This window comes from Cinclus cinclus, chromosome 2, assembly GCF_963662255.1.
Source record: "Cinclus cinclus chromosome 2, bCinCin1.1, whole genome shotgun sequence".
NCBI lineage: Eukaryota > Metazoa > Chordata > Aves > Passeriformes > Cinclidae > Cinclus > Cinclus cinclus.
In genome coordinates this window covers 32,783,252-32,800,059 of record NC_085047.1, presented here as the reverse complement: position 1 = coordinate 32,800,059, position 16,808 = coordinate 32,783,252, and the positions used below count along the sequence as shown (strand labels likewise).

The window sequence follows — 16,808 nt, the reverse complement described above, 5'->3', positions numbered from 1 at the left end:
GGTTAAAAGGAGGCTGCTCAATCTCTACCTCTCAGCAGAAATGCGGCACTGGTGCAGACATTAATGAATCCTCACCTGACTCTTAGGAAGGTAGGAAACACCCCCCCCATTTTAGAGTTAACAGCATTAAACAGGGCAAAACTGGAAACTGGTACTTGTCACCACAGCGTTCTGTCCAGTCCTTGCCTTGGGAAAACATCTGCAATCTGAGCTGGTAGCCTGTTTTAGGCTTTGGGGAAAAATTTCTGAATATTTGTCCAGAATTACCAGTCCTCAGTGCAGACAGCATCGCTTCTGTAATTGTAGAGTGGGTTTTGTAAAGCCAGATTTCTCTTCCTGCCTTCCTCTCCAAACATGGGCGATATTCCCCACTTCTACCTCTGTCTGTCTTAAACCCTCTGGGTTTGGCTGCTCTCCAGTGGTATCTGAAAATAGCCTGCTCTTGCTCTGCTTGCTACTGGATTTCTTGGCTTAAGGACCATGAGCAGTTTCTTTGCCAATATACATCTGTTAAGGCTCAGCCCCAGACCCTGTGAGAGCAGCACCGTATGTCAGCAGCTTCAGTGTCTTGCAAACCCCAACTCGGGTGCAGCTCTGCATCCCTTGATCCTATTAGCCACCCTGGTGCTGTCAGAGAGGAGACTTGCTCCCAGCTGAGCTCTAGAAATTGCTGGCTCTGGTTCCTTCACCCTAAAGAGGGTGTAATTCCTGCCTGCCATAGGGGAGTTACCAATATCAGTTAAAGTTTGCAGCCACTTGCAGCCCCGTGCTGTGGAACACCAGGCAAAATGCTTTTCCCTTTGAGGAAGGCAGTGATAGACTTGGCTTTGGTTTTGGGAGAATGAGCTGAGATGGTCTCAGATTGCTCTCCAAAACCAGAGGGATGCTGGTAACTGCTGCTAAAACCTGTGCTGACTGTCAGGTTTCTGGAAGAGTAGCTGAGCATTGCCCAGGACAGGCCAGGGGAGGTTTGGCTCTGAAGGGTCTCTCTACCTTCTCTCCTGAGTCTTGCAGCCCAGTCACTGGGTCAGTAAATGGTATTGGTTGTGCTGGTATGAAAGCATCATAAGTATTTTTTTTTCTGCTGCAGATTGTTGTGGTGTAAGGGAATCTTTGACTAGTTTTATAACAGACTGTTACCTCCAAGATGACTGAGAGCCCAGCCTCCAAATTCAGAGACATTGTGGTGCAGGGGCATCTTAGATCATCCAGATTGTTAAAGCTGGGAGTGACTTTAAATAGGTTTCTAACAAATAGTTATTTTTCCATGTGTTAGGCCTGTGTATCCCCATCCTGCATTTAGCAGTGACAGCCAGTGAAGGTTAAATGTTCTTAAAGTGTGTGTCGCATCATTTCTGAAGGGAAATTCCTGATACAGGGGAATACTGCAGCTGTTACGTTCGTAAATAACTGGGGACTTCCTTGGGGTCTGTGTGCCTCTGGATTTCTGATGAGTGGTTCATGAGGCAGAGCCTGCTGTGGTTGGTGGAACTGTTCTTACAGCTAGTTCTTGTAGCTGTATGAAAAAAAAGGACTTGAAGAAAATCCTCTTGTTTTTTGTAGGAAGTATCGTGAGTGTGGGTGATCCAAAAAAGAAGTACACGAATTTTGAGAAGATTGGACAGGGGTTAGTATATGCTTCTTCTCTGTCCTAAATCTTTCATTTCCTTAGGCTAAGAAAAATTCACTGAAACCAGGTTAGTTTAGCTTGCTGGAAAGGCTGTTGAGGATACTTTGGAAAGTTTATTTTATTTGGTTGTTTGTTTTCTTGTTTTTAGTTTTTTTTTTGCTGGGTTCTGCATCTCCCCCAATCTTCTGTTCCTGGCAAAGTCATGGGGACTGGGTTTTTGTGTTGTAATAGAAGAAATTATGCCATTAGATGATCAGGTTGATAAATACAGCTACAAGCAGGGAAAGAACTGCAAGACTATCTTCAGTTTACAGATTTGCTTCTGAATTAGCTCTCCTCAAGGCATGTGCTGTGCCCCTTTAAGCAAGGTAGGGGAAAAGTGAAGGTTGTAGGAGAGACTGTACTGAGGCAAAACACAGATCTGCGGACAGGTCCACGTGCTGAGGCTCAAACTCCTGTTTCCCTCACTACAAATGCCCCATTTGTTTACTTGAGCTGATCCTGTTGCTCTGTTACCACTTGGGGCATTCTGCAAGTCAGGATAGTGTGGTCATGCCACTTGAAATGGAATAAACTCACGGTCCTCACAGTTTGCTGGTTTAGCAGCAAGGGTTTTGATGACCATAGTGTCCCTTATTGGGAACTTTTCTCCCCATGAATCCTCTGGCTTCTGCCTCAACAACAGCCTTGTGTCAGAAATATTTCAGGTGATGTTTACCACTGGAATTATTGCATGTAAAGGAATGGGATTGAGAGCACTTCAGAGGAACAAGTGGGAAAGGGCATGTGTTAAGCTCTCACTTTTACTTTGAGACACTAATAAATGACTGTTTTTTCTTTTCTCTGTTTTGTTTAGAGCCTCGGGTACGGTTTACACAGCAATAGATGTAGCTACAGGACAGGAGGTAAGTGCTGCCAGAGAACCACAGCAGTGGATTATGGATTGTGTCCCAAAAGTTCAAGTTGATGCTACAAAATAAAGACTGTGCTTCAGGGATTCATGACATCTTATTTTTAATGAGGTCTTTATTTACTTACTAATGAGACATGGTTGAGTGGTCTGAGCAGAGAACTGGAAAAAATTACTTCACAAGATTTGATTCCTGAATAATTTCATATTTATAAAGATTCTTTCTGTGATTGCAAAGGCTAGAAGCAAATGTTTGGACTGGCAGTTCCTCAGTAAAAGTGTCTCTCTTCTTCCCCAAGATTGCTGCCTGTCTCCATACAAACTTTTTATTTGCCCTCTGCTCCTTTGCTTCCTACATTTATGCTACTTTCATAAAAATAGTTCCTGTCCAGCTCTTTGCCCACTTACTTTCTGCCCTAGAATTGTGAGACAAAGAATGCCTGTCTTTCGCTTTTTTCCCCTCAGAAATGTTAAAAAGTGCCATGCTTATTGCCTGCATAATAAGCTAGTAGTAATGGATATGCAGCATCTGTGGAAACCTTTATTTCTAGATGGAGGATTTTTTAAAAGATGGAAGTTTGTGTTATTCTATATATATATGTGGAAGTCTGCAACAATGTGTGTCTACTTTGCATTTGTACAATATAAGACTTACCAGTAAATTTCATTATTGTGCTTTTTGCTGAAATTCCTTCACCTCCTTTCTCAGTTCCTGAAGAATTAATGCAGTTTAATTGCAGCCTTTAAGGAAAGGATCTTATATTCATCTTGAAGCAATGAAAAATTTTATAGCAGGGGGAAGTTCCTATGATGGTTTTCTGCTTTCTTTCTGGACCACTTGGATGTCTCCCATGTGAAAATTTAAACTCTTGTATTACAACGGGCTTTGAAATAGTTCCTATTATATTAGTGTGATCAAGCCCTGAATTTTTAGATCTGCATTTGGGATCACTGTAACTTTGTCGTGCTGTTGCTTGTTCCTTTCTATGAAGTGCACCAAACTCAGGAGCTCGGTGCAGGGAAACTCTGGGTATTTCCTCATCTGCATAAAATGCCTTTCCTCTCTTCTTTACCTTTCGTTCTTCTCTCTGGTCTTGTACAAGGAGCACGATGGGGTTTTTGTTTTTGTCATCCTTAAGTACTGTCTGGCAGCCCTTGTGAGTACTGTGGACAACCAGCATGTCTGTCTGCTCTTGCCTTCTCATGTGTTGGGATTTTTGTATAGTCCTCCTTGCTATGCTATTAAAATTGTATCATATATATGGGCACTCTGTGGCCTGTGTTTTTTGAATCGCTGTTTTTGTGAGTTACTGTAGTTGCTGGCTCTGGTCCATTCACCCAAGCCTCATTCTTGGCATGTAGAAGTTTTGTAAAGGTGTAGTTTCACTTTATTCCCTTTGCCTAAAAGTTGTACCAAAGACTGCTGAGTTGTAACCTCTGTGAGCTGTCTCTGCCTCCAGCTGTGCTGAGGAGGTTTACTGATTTGAAGGCTCCTCTGAGGGCCAGGTGCTCTCACAAAGTACTGGTAGAATATGAGAGTTAAAAACATGTTGTAACATTTCTGCTCTTTGCACACATACATGCAGAGCAGGTGTCCTAAAACAGGAAGAAGGCTACTAAACCAAAGGGCTGCAGTTGACAAATCCATTCCTGTTGCCCTTCAGGCATGACTGGATATAAAGCTGACTCCAATTCATTGATTTTCAGCCTTTTATTTAAACACTGGTGCTTCTCTCCCCCAGGTCTTGTTGTGACAAAAGAAATAGAGTTACTACCTTGAAGTACTAATCATGATTGTGTTATTTACCCACCCTTCTTTAGATTTCTAGAAGTTGAAATTTGCATGGGAGCAGGGAAAAAAAACAAAAAAAAATTCAGAAACGTCCAATTAAAAATAAAATTAATAAGAATTCTTTCAGAAATGAAAAGTTTTTGATTTACCAGTCTGTACCAGAGTGAGAGGATCTCTTCCTTGTTACCTAGAAACTGTAGATGGAGATGGCTATCCAACTGTGACATTAGGATCCAGCACAAAAATGGAAATTCCCCTCATTCTTTTTTTCATTAAGCATTATCCAGCATGTGTGGAAATGGACTGGCTGCAGGAACCTGCAGAGTTATGGAATGGTAATTCAGTAGCTAATGATGAAAAAGTGACCTCATGATAAAAGTGTTTTTTCCTCCTTCATGTGGATGTGGGACTAAATCAGCTGGTACTGGCAGGTTTCTGGAAGACTCCTGCAATAACGCTTTACTTGATCTCTTTTCACTGCAGGTTGCAATCAAACAGATGAATTTGCAGCAGCAGCCCAAAAAAGAACTGATTATTAATGAGATCCTTGTGATGAGGGAAAACAAAAACTCCAACATTGTCAACTACTTGGACAGGTATGTCAGTATTTGAAGGGCTCACAAAGGGATGCTGGAAAACACTTCCTTGTCAGTGTCTTAAGGGTTCCTGGCTCATCTTAATATAAGTGTAGGACAACCCTGCATTGCTTAAAAGTGTGTGGCATTGTGGCAGTGTGGGTGGCCTGACAGTCTCTCTCCAGAATGAGAAGAAACAGGTGTCTGAACAAATGTCTAGGCTCTCCAGAGATGCTGACAACTAGGGTCCTCTTGTGACTCCATTCTTTGTCTCTCTCCTCTGCCAAATTTGACAAAATGAGCTTCTTGCTAATTTCCTTCCTGTTACTAAAGGAGAAATAGAAACAGTTTGAAAAGTATTATTTCTACTTGCTTTCCTCTTATTTTCTTTTCCACTGAGCAATGCTGGAGTTCTGCTGCCAGAGGAGCAGACTGCTTCCAAGGTTAGATGTAGTCTTTTCCCTGTGACTGTCCACTGAGGTTTTTGCACAGTAGCATAACAGCTGTGAGGGTGAATGACATGTGACATGTAACATGAGGTCTGGGGAGACCTCAATACAGCTTTGCAGTACTTTAAGGGGACTTTTTTTAAAAAGAGGGAGAGTGACTTTTAAGGCAGACAGTGATAGAACAAGAAGGGGAGCTATTTTCAGGTCAAAGAGGTTAGGTATAATGAAGAAATTCTTCACTGTAAGGGTAGTGAGGCACTGGCACAGGCTGCCCAGAGAAGATGTAGCTGCCCTGGCAGTGTTCAAGGCCAGGTTGGGTGGGACTCTGAGCAGCCTGCTGTAATGGAATGTGTCCCTGCCCATGGCAGGGGTTTGGAACTAGGTAGTCTTTAGGTTCCCTTTGAACCCAAAGCATTCTATCATTCCATGATGCTGAAAGCCCAGCAGATAAAAGCATTTCACAGTGGCTTGAATTCAACATCACAGCACTGCATTATGTCAAGCCTGTGTCACTCACTTGTTAAAACTATAGCTGGTTCCATTTGAGCTGCAGCAAGATTTGAATGAACCACAGGTTTGCCTTATTGTAAGGGTGATGACTGCTTGGATAAGGTGAGCTGCAGACTTTAATCTTGGCATCTTGGGTTTTTTGGAACATACAATGAAGGGATATGACCTAGAATCTCTGGAAATTTGAGAGAGGATTTGCACACTTTTTTTGCTCTGTGTGTATCTGAAAATCTAATCAGCTGTTTCTTTAATAGGTTTCTTTTGCAGGCTAATAATGTCTTAGCCAAAAAAGGTGGTACTTACAAACTGCAAGTTGTTTTGCTGAATTTTTGTGGCACTGTGTCCCATGTGTAGCTGTAAAGAGCTACTTTGTTGAGGAGACAGAAAGTCTGCTCCTGAAAATTTTATGACAGAGGCGTGTGTGCAGGGAGCTGATGTTGGGCACACCCTCTTCCTAGAGAGAGGAGAAGAATGTTACCAGTGTAAAATATGAAACAAGTGGTTAAGAATTGCATCTGGGCTAGAACTGTTATTTTCCTCTGGCTCATTAGAGGCTTTGTTTTGACAAAACTGTTTTGAGAGACAGGCTCTTCCCATTAGAGAGCATCACTGTGTACATGCACTTGCCTTATCTAGCCAGTGCATCCCAGCTGCAGGATAGCTCCATGTCCTGCTGTCTTCAAACTTTCAGCAACAAAAGCTGCTGCTTTTGCCCTCTATTTTCACTAGTCTTTTTCAGAGGGATTAGCTTTTGTTTGAGTGCTGCACATGGACAGAACAGCAACTGGGATGAACGTAGGGGTTCTTGTGCCTATTATGCCACTTCAGCTCTGCAGCTGCAGGATCCTGTTGCTGGGGATGTGTGTCTCTCCTGCCTGGCTTAAATGTGCCTGTGCTTCCCAAGTGCTGAATTAAGCTGATATTTGGATGCCACTTGCTGGCTTCTGCTTCCTGCTGAAGGAGGTGGAGGAAGGATGTGCTGGTCACTGTGGGTCCTGGTTTCTGCTTTGTGGATCTCTTACAGATCCACAGATCAGATCTCTCATCTTTTGAGTCCCTAATGAGAGCTGCAAGACAGTCACTGGCAGAAACCAGCTCTCTCAGCTCCTGCCCTCATGCAAGGGTTTGCTGTGCTCTGTCCTCTCTTAACTGCATGGCCTATTTGCTTGTGGTTAAGCAGCTTTCCTGCTGCAGTCGTAGTGGCCAGCATTGCACAAAGGTGTGCTGTGGTATTTAAGTAGTGACATGGCCTAATTCAGCCATACTTGGGAGCTGGATTTAGAAGCATCTGGCTCTGAAGACAGTGACACTAGTATTCTGTGTAGACAAACAGCCACTTGTGCTGAGTTACCTGCTGGAGGTGCCAGTTCCCTTCTGCTGCATGAAAGAGGCCCTCAGAGCCCTGCTTCTAAACTCAGCCATCCAAACACAGCCATGAGATGCCCAGTGCTAGGCAAAGCAAACTCCTGCCCTTTACTTTTGTTCTGAAGGACTCCTTAATAAACCCCCAATAAGAGGTAGCCTCTGTTAACCCCAACCCCAAACTGTAGTAAGGATGGATGGTCAATTAATAAAACTGAAGATGAGAGACAGTCACACTGTAAGAACACACTGATTTCTTTCCATTGAAAGAAATTGTATTGTTGTATTCATGTTTGCACGTAGAAAGATGTTACTGGTGCAAAATTCTGTGCCGAATGAACTTGCACTTCTGGGCAACTCTAAATCCCATCAATTTTATCAATAAAGAATGTGTATTCATGATGGAGGGGGCTTAGTGAGCAACTTCCTAAGGTATCTAAGTGGAGGCTGAGGAACACCTTACAGGATCAGACATTACCTGCTCTTGCAGGTGGATGAAGAGAAAGCTGTAGACCATCTCCTTCTTCAAAGCTTTTCATCATTTTTTTCTTACTGCCAGCTTGTTTTGGAAGGTGACTGTGGGTGACAGTATGTGACACTGTGCTGTGCCAGATGTCACATCAGAGCCGTGTGGAGGTGTAAGGACTTCCTGGTAGTGTCTCTAGAACTGCTGAGAGAGTGGGTTTGAGTCATGCCTACAGTGGGCAGCTCAGTGACTAAGACTGGCAAGAGAGTGGAAAGATCCCTGAGACAGTACCACCCTGAAATGACATTCCTTTGGTGGAAACTGGCAGGGAGCCATGGTTAATTTCACCTCCCTGTGTGTTATGTCAAATCTATCAATTATTGAATTGCCAGGGTCTCGGCATATGTTCGTGGCTGCTCATGGCTCAGCTTCGGTTTCTCAGTGTGGTTCTTGGCTCACTCCGTCTGTTTTGGCTGCAGAGATACCAGCTTGTTCCCAGCATGTGGAACCTGGGATTGTCATGCAAAGAGCCCATTCTGCCCTCATTCTTACAGTCAAGTGCATTTGGGCTGCAGAGAGTGCTACTGGCAATGAGGGGTAGCCTTGTGATGTCCATGGTGGTTGATTTGTTGAGAGGGCGCTGATAAAATCTGCAGAGAGCCTGATTTGGCAGAAGTGAAGAAGCAGCTATGGCATAGGGACAGGAAGGAAGAGTGTGGATGGAGTTGGGCTTTCAGAGCCCAACAGAAGGTAAATGACCCACAGAGTTAGCAGGAGTGCTTCTGAAAGCAGTCTTGCTGCTCCTTCCTCAGTCAGAGGGGCTGCTCTGCAGGTGATATTGCTGTTTCTGGGGTCTGTAATGCTGGGAAAACAAAATCCCAGTGCATCAGCTTCTGTTCCATAGGGGAGTTTGAGCCCTCTCTGCTGTAGGAGCAGAGCCCTGTGCCCTTGGGCTTTGTATCCTGGAAGAATCTGCAGATGGCACCTTCCTACATAGTCTTCAGCATCAGCAAACTAAGACACCCACTTTGTCTGTGGAATTAAAAGCTGACCATAACTGTAACACCACTGTCATCCGGATGAAGCTCAGACCAGTATTACTACTTAGGGGGATTGTTTTCAGCAGTTCGGTGTTGTCAATGTGTTCTTTGGGGGTAAATCACTCCTGTGATGTCTCATTCATCTCTGTCTACTTTGCATGCCAAGTTTAGTGGCTTCTTTCTCCTTTACTTTTTCTTTCTGTTTAATTGTTCCCTAGTACCTATCCCAGCTTTTGCATTTGGTTCCTGGCAAATTCATTCCTCAGTAGGATCAGTGTTTCATAGCAAAGCAAATGTATCCTTGGTGAACTCTAATGCCAGATGAAGCTTTTAATTAGATTCTCTGCCCTCTCACTTTTGACTCATTTGTCTACTCACTTGAAAAATGAGAGGATAGGCTGAAAAGGTGGCTTTTCAAACTGATGACTCCTTCCTTCTGGAATGTGTCATCCTGATGTACCTGTCATGGGTGTTTGTGTTGATGGGTCCAAAAAGGGGCAGAAATGGGTAGTGGTTCTTTTTGGTTTTTTGGGTTTTCTAATTTTTTTTTTGTGTGTGTTTGTGTGCATTTTGGATTCTTTTTTGTTTGTTTTCAGTGAGTTATTGCTGAAGTCTTCATCTCCTGTTCCACTTTTAGACATGGGTGCACACACATGCAGCAGAAAGGAATATTCCAAATGACTGAGAAAAGCCACTCTCAGCTGTCTCCTCCCAATCTTCCTATGGGTCTTTTATAGAAAAGACCTGCCTTTTTGGGGTTTCCTTTTTTATTTTAAGTCTTTAGAACTGCTGTGTCATCCAATAAGGTGTACTCCTTTGCCTTTCTGAATGGTTCTGAAATTTTCAGGTTGAATCACAGACTAATTTGATAACATGGAAAAGATTAAGGTGATTTTCAAATGCATGATGCTTAAAAAAAGAAGTGGTCTTTCATGATTGATTGTGGGTAGCCATCTTCTGTGTCACCCAGAACCGTCCCTGGGCTGAGGCAAAGCAGTCAGTTGCTTAGGACAGCAGGATTCCAGCAGTATTGAAACAGCCCCCAGCTACCTCTTCAAGTGCAAGAGCCCTCAGAAGCCATTGCTGTGTGCCAAATATCTGGGTTGCATGCTTGGGCCCCATCCTTGAGTAGCTCTTTGCCTCTTCTTCCAGCAGCAGGAGCAGTTGTATGGTCAGGCCTCCATCTTAGCCTGCATCCTTTCCATGGCAGAAAAATTCAGCCTTGCTTTTATGGACGGGAAGCTTGCAGCCAGCCCTCCCACTACATCTCTCCTCAACTTTCTGCACTTACCCTTCTCTTTGGTTGCTCAGGTTGTGATCGGATGCTGCCATGCACAGAAAGTACCAGGAGTACATGGTTCCCCAGTACTGTTAAATGCAGCTCTCGTTTTTATTGCACTTGCAAGAGAGCTTTAAAACCCATTCTGATTTTAAAGTCTGGCTTGGGCTCTTCAGTTACCTTGTAGGAGAGGAGCTGTGGGTGGTGATGGAGTACTTGGCGGGAGGCTCCCTGACCGACGTGGTGACGGAGACCTGCATGGACGAGGGACAAATCGCCGCTGTGTGCCGGGAGGTAAGGCAGCGCCCGCGCTCCGAGGGAGCTCTGCTTGGGAATGGGACACGGACTTCCCACAACCAGTGGAAATGTTTCCAGCTTCTGCAGTGTGACAGTCATTCTTTTAGAGGATGGATTGCACCTGTGAGGTTGCAGCATACAATTCTAATGCAAACCACATTTTACACCCTAGAAGGAGGAACTAGAGTGGAAAGTGGGGGTGGGATCCTCTTGGTTTTGTCTGTTCTTCAAGTCTTTTGGGGCTAACTTGTCCTCCTAGGACCTGCTGATCTCAGTGTGACATCTCTCTGTGGCGCTGCACATACTGATATATGAATATTTATAATTCTCCTAACACATTGCACCCCTACTACCAAAAATGCACAGTCTGTCTGAGTCTCTTAGTTGGCTAATTGTGATTGGTGAGTCATTTTATGCCCAGTAAGACTATCTCAATTATTTTTCAGTGTCTTCAAGCCCTGGAATTCCTCCATTCAAACCAAGTTATTCACAGAGACATCAAGAGTGACAACATCCTACTGGGAATGGATGGCTCTGTCAAACTAAGTATGCAGGGAATATTTCTGCTGATGACTTATCAACCCATGCCAGTTATCTGCTCTGGGCCAGGCATTTTAGGGAGATGGGTGTTTGAGGTGCTTGATGCTGTCATGATGAACAGGCTGTAGAAATGCTACTGTAGATATTTCTGTTGCATTTGTTTTAATGGAGATTGGCAAACACAAATCCTTGCGAACTGATACCAGACTTGAAGTGAGGCTTGGGCTTCGTTTAGCTTTGGGCCATCTGTTTATGTGAACTAAAATAACAGTATTTTAATGCTACTCCAGTCTAGAAAGCTGGGTTGGAAGGTGTAAGGCTAAAAGTCTTTATTTATGAACAACCTCTTCGGATTGGAAAATGCTGCAGGTGTTCATGGGACTGGGGGAGTGGAGGAAGAATTGAAAACTGTAAGTGGAAATCATTTAGTCTTACAATGCCATGTCAGACTGGAGCCTAAATGTTGTTTCCTCCTTGTGGTATCACTAGTAATGAAAATCTTGAGGCTGTTCTGCCCCTCGGGTGCTAACGCAGCTGTTGTGCTTGTCAGTGTCCATGCAGAGATAAGCCTGGAAACCAGTGAGTTACTATCTTCCATCTATAGCTTTAACAGAATGGTGCTTCCCTTTTCTTTCTCTCAGTTCTGTTGGCTAGCACTCAACAGGGATAAATAAATCTATTTTTGTCAGCAGCGACAGCAGATATGACTCAAAATTCAGAGTGCAGATACACTGAGTAAAAAGGTGGGGTTTTTTTGCACATAATTGCTTTTTCAACTAAAGCTGAACTTTGGCAGAGCCAGATCTCAGGAGCAATGAAGGAGTTGGAAATGAATAACTGATGGGAGCCAAAGTGCTCTCTTTGTATGCTATAACTTCTCTGAGCATGGTGTGCTGGTACTGGGCTGTAGTTTCAAGTTAGACAAATCCCTGTGGATATGAGCAGTAACCTTCTGAATCTGAGCTGCTTGTTGGCTCTGCTGGAAATTTGCCCTGTTTATAAACCATACGTCCTTTCCTGATATTTAGCCTTGATGAACACTCAGCTAGGAATCAGTTTAATTTTCATCGTTCTGCCTAAAATTAGACCTGTGATGCCATAGGGGGTCAGGGTGGGTGGTGCATCTTGCTGTGTTGATTCTGCTGGGCTCACAAGAGCTGATTTAGATTTTTTTTGGTGAGCCAAATACAAGGAAAACATAGGGTGCAGCAATATTTGTGTGAAGGCCCTCCATCTTTCTCTCTGTTCAACGAAAATAATTTATGTACTTTAATCTGAACACTCTTTATAAAATAAATGCTGTTTGAGGGATGATGTGTCTACAGGGGAAGTAACACTCCTTGGACTGAAAATATCACCAGACAGTACAGTATGTGGTCTGGGGGGGTGTATTGAGATCAGACTTGCATTAATTCCTGTTTTCACATACCCAGGAATGGTCTTTAGACCATAGTGTGTAACGTGTGTAATGCTGCAACACAGTTGATTGTCTTCTGTGTGTGGTTATTTCCTGATCCTCATCTTTCACACAGACAAGTCAGCAGCTCTAGAATACTCATGGCCTCAGAGAGTCAGGTTTAGAAACTTAGCTCTAAACACCATCCTTTGTATTAGCCACAAAACCGTTCCTGCTGTCACAGCTGCAGCACCAGCACACCTGACAGTGCAGCAGGGTAAAGTGTACCGTAGCTCTGGTGTAGCAAGGGTTGTTTTTGGAGAAACTTGCTGATTTCTATGTCTTTTCCCTCTGCCCTGTTTTAATTTTCCAGCTGACTTTGGCTTCTGTGCCCAGATCACTCCTGAGCAGAGCAAACGCAGCACCATGGTGGGCACCCCGTACTGGATGGCGCCTGAAGTGGTGACGCGGAAAGCTTACGGGCCCAAAGTGGACATCTGGTCTTTGGGGATCATGGCCATCGAGATGATCGAAGGAGAGCCCCCCTACCTCAATGAGAACCCTCTGAGGGTAAGCTTGTCTCCTCAGGCCTTCACTGAGCTGCTGGTGAAACTGAGCTCATGCTCCGGTGTGGTTTTGTCACCTCCAGCCCCATCTAACTCAGATGATTCTGTGGTCTCCTTAGATGACACAGTGAGAAGGCTGAGATAGTTAAAAGCCAGGGTTTGCTCTGGGTAGCAGAGGTGTGGGCTGTTCTATGAGTTAGATCATGCACACCCACAATTTTCCACTTTCTTGGGACACTAACAGAGGCAGAAGTTCTACCTTAAGACAGCAAAGCAGTCATGTCTTGAAACTTTCTGCCCTTAGATGAGAGAATACTCCTCTGAGAAGCCTGGTGTAGTGAAAGGTTCCCTGCCCATGGCAGGGTTGTTGGATCTAGGGATATTTCAACCCAAAGTATTTTATATTTCTATGATTCTATGATATTCTATTCTAGTAGGAGCTTTTTCCTGTGGGCAAGTTATTCCTCCTTGCATGCTCCAAGTGAAATTAGAAGCATAATAAGCCTTTAGACAGGGCTTAAGTCTCCTGATGTCTTTCCTTTGTTTAATTATTAACAAAAGGAGATATGCTGTCGGCATGTAGGGGCGTCACTGCTCCACATGAGCTAGGTTTATGGCTGTTTCCCCAGTTACATGAGTTGGAGGGATCTGCAAAAGTTGTGTTTAACTTCTTTTTTCCATCTCTTGCAATGGAAGTGATTTTTGGGATGGAAGTGCAGCAGCAAGGAAGACCATAAGCAATAAAACAGTATTCAGTTAAAGTAACAATACTTTGGCCTCGTTTAACTCAATTGATGTCAATTCCTAAGCTATCAGACTGCTCCAATGGGACATGTTGAGTGATGTGCTCAAAAGGCCTGTGTATTAACAAGTCTCTGACAGATTTCTGTTTCTTTTGAAAATTCATGCAGGAAGGTTCTCACATGAAATCCTGAAAATGAATTTTGATTCTCAAAGGAGGATGTATGTGAATGCTTTATCCCAAAGCAGTAGCAAAACTGTTTTTTTTTTCCTGCAGGATGTTAAAAGATGCCCAAGGGTCTGCTGGACATCTTTTGTAAGGAGCCAGCTGCATCTTTACCATGTTGATGTTTTAGTCCCTGTACACTCAGGCAGAGTACCAACAGAAAAAAAAGCTATTTAGTCAGGGTTACCTTCCCGTGAGGATACAGTCATTACAGGAGTAATGGTAGAGTTGTGCCAGTTAACTTCCCTATGTAAACAGGGTCTGGAATGTTGTTTTTGTCCTTGTAATTCCTTGAGAGGGCTGCAGGATCCAGACCCAGATTACGAGGGTAAAACAATAAAGGATTGGATCTCATCCACAAGAAAATAGGGCTGGCAGCTTTTCTGTTTGCTGAAATGTAGGCACTGATTAGTGACCCTTATAAGGTGGGGCTTTTTCCTCCCTGTTGAACTGTGGGGAGGGAGAGGAGAAATGGGTATCTCTAAACCAGGCATGTAATCTAATCTTCATAACCTCCTGTTTCCTGGGTGCTTGTTTTTGTCTCAGGCCCTGTATCTCATTGCTACTAATGGGACTCCAGAGCTTCAGAATCCAGAAAAGCTTTCACCCATATTCCGAGACTTCTTAAATCGCTGTCTTGAGATGGACGTGGAAAAGAGAGGTTCTGCAAAAGAGCTGCTACAGGTAGGTAATGGGGAGCAAGACTGGAACAATGTAATCATGCAATCCTGAGTGAGGCCAGGCTTAGGGTGGGCTCTTGTTTAAGGTCTTAAATACTGCATCAGCTGAAAGCACAAGCACAGCTAAGGTAACCTCTCAGGGGAGAAAAGCAACTGAAAATCACAGCCCCCAAACATAAATCTATAATAAAGTGTTAACAGACTGCTCCCTTTCCAGTGCTGGCTACTGGCAGCAGCTGTGTGGTGTGTCCTGTATCCAACCTCAAATAATAGCTGTGTCCCAGGCCTGCCAGATGCTGAGCCCCCCGATTCCTGTGGTTTCTTCACCTGGCTGGCCATGACACCTGTGTGTGCTGTCACAGTCTTGTCATGCTTGTTCCAGTTTGGACAGCAGGAGGGCTTCTAGCTATCAGATATTCTGGCTGTCTCCTTTTGGGAGGAGGGCTCACAAAGCTCTTGGAAATGTTCATGGCTTCAATTAGCTGGAGCAGTTCACTTTAACTACATTTTGCCTGATACTACTCCTTACAGAGATGATGGAACAAAGCTTCTGACATATCTTGATTATAGAATGGTTTGGATTGGAAGGGACCTTAAAGATTCTCTGGTTCCACTTCCCCTGCCATGGGCAGGAACACCTTCCACTAGAGCAGGCTGCTCAAAGCCCCATCCAACCTGGTCTTGAACAATTCCAGGGGTAGGACATCCACAGTTTCTCTGGGCAGCCACAGTACCCTATAATCAGATATTTCACTGAAAACCTGGTGTCTTAGTCTGAGCTCGCAGTGAAAGTTGAGGGCCAAGCTGCCAGGATTTTTACCAACATGAGAGGAGTGATATGTGTGTTTTCTGTCAAATTTGCCATGAGGGTGGAATATGTAAGTCTTTATAAAATAGATCTGTGATCAGGAGCACTCAGACAATAAGTATCAGACAGTTCCCATTTTTTTGTTTTCCTTTCCCTCCACTAATTTCTGTAGTGGTCTCAGACTTGGATGTGTTGCTGCTTTCTGAGACTATAATGAAGCATGAATGTCTGGCAGTATGATAGTATCTGAAAGATAATTTTATCGTAGTAGCTGAAAGATAATTTTTTCTTCTGGACTTTTCAGTCTTAAAATATCAGAAGGAAGTTATGTCCTGTTCCTTGGAGCAGGAGAACATTCTGACTGTAACACTTCAGCTTGTTCTTAACTACCTTGTGGCCTCTGAATTTTTACTTTTTATTTTTTTCCATCTCTGAAGCACGTTGCCTTGGATGATTGATCCTTTCTGATGCTCAGAAGTCTTGTGGATTATCACTGCTTTTTGTTTTCAAAACAGCTTGTGGACTTGCCCTTCGCTCTTACCTGAGAGCTGTTTTGATAATTATTTGAAAATAACTGTTTTATTTAAAGAAGAGCACCTATATGGGAAACTGAATGGTGCTGTGTTGCAAGCTGTGTACTGCTCTCCCAAATTTTAGCTGCTTTGCAAGTTTCTGATATCTGGTAGAGGGCCAAAGCAATGCTTTCTCCAGACTGTGACAATGGGGAGCAGGGAAAGGAGAGGTGATCCTTCCAGGGAGCCCTGTTCCTTGTGTCTGAATCACACAGGCTGGTTTTAATACACCTTGTTTCACGCTGGATTTCACTATAGATTTTGCAATTTTATAATTCCCATGGGGAATTCACTGAGTTTTGCTTGATCTTGAATGTGCACAAACATTGGATAATTTAGTGTGTGTCAGGTGCAAATCTCTTCATCACTTCAGGCAATCCCCAAAATTTTGTCATAGTAACAGAGCTCCTGGATTGACATGTTCAGAGACTAGAATAGGTTCTTAGATTTCATATGGATTTAGGTGAAAATGTTTAGAATAGCCACTTCTGGGGTATGTTCTGGTTCTGAAAAATCTAACCATTTTTCCTTTTGTTTTGTCCTAGCACCAGTTCTTGAAAATTGCAAAGCCTCTATCCAGTCTCACTCCTCTGATTATTGCAGCTAAAGAGGCAGCCAAGAACAACCATTAAAGTGGTGAAGTCGAACAGTCATCATGTCAAGACTTTGATGTTCATTTCAGAGACTGAATTACGTGCCCTTCTCTCCTTCTGCTCCTTCTTCACAGGGGTGTTCTTAAGACTTTGACTTGCCCTGGAGGGTGGCAGAGGCATCATTTACTGTGTGTGGAAGGGCACTCAACAGGGATGTGGCTGCTCTTGCATGGTGAACTGCCGTTCCATCCTCGTGATGGGGATGAGAGGGGAAGAACATTTTGTATGGCTGAGAAGATCTTTTTGAGAGTGTCTGAACCTGACCTACACGTAGCGAAGCCAGTTTGTTTTCATATTTCTTATGGTGTTTATTTTT

The 16,808-nt window shown here is 43.7% G+C and overlaps 1 protein-coding gene across 8 annotated transcripts in view; it reads left to right on the top strand.

The window, feature by feature from the left end:
* The window catches only part of PAK1 (p21 (RAC1) activated kinase 1), a 28,387-nt gene extending 11,916 nt beyond the window's left edge, over window positions 1-16,471 (top strand). For 4 of the 8 annotated variants that reach the window (XM_062513947.1, XM_062513918.1, XM_062513910.1 and 1 more), the window contains 8 exons: window positions 1,564-1,627; window positions 2,487-2,535; window positions 4,816-4,928; window positions 10,190-10,307; window positions 10,757-10,856; window positions 12,620-12,816; window positions 14,326-14,463; window positions 16,385-16,471. In XM_062513947.1, the coding sequence (XP_062369931.1) occupies window positions 1,564-1,627; window positions 2,487-2,535; window positions 4,816-4,928; window positions 10,190-10,307; window positions 10,757-10,856; window positions 12,620-12,816; window positions 14,326-14,463; window positions 16,385-16,471 (866 nt within the window). The remainder of the gene's footprint in view (window positions 1-1,563; window positions 1,628-2,486; window positions 2,536-4,815; window positions 4,929-10,189; window positions 10,308-10,756; window positions 10,857-12,619; window positions 12,817-14,325; window positions 14,464-16,384) is intronic. The other 4 variants (XM_062513926.1, XM_062513933.1, XM_062513940.1 and 1 more) reach the window with 4 other exon arrangements.
* Window positions 16,472-16,808: the final 337 nt, after the last annotated feature.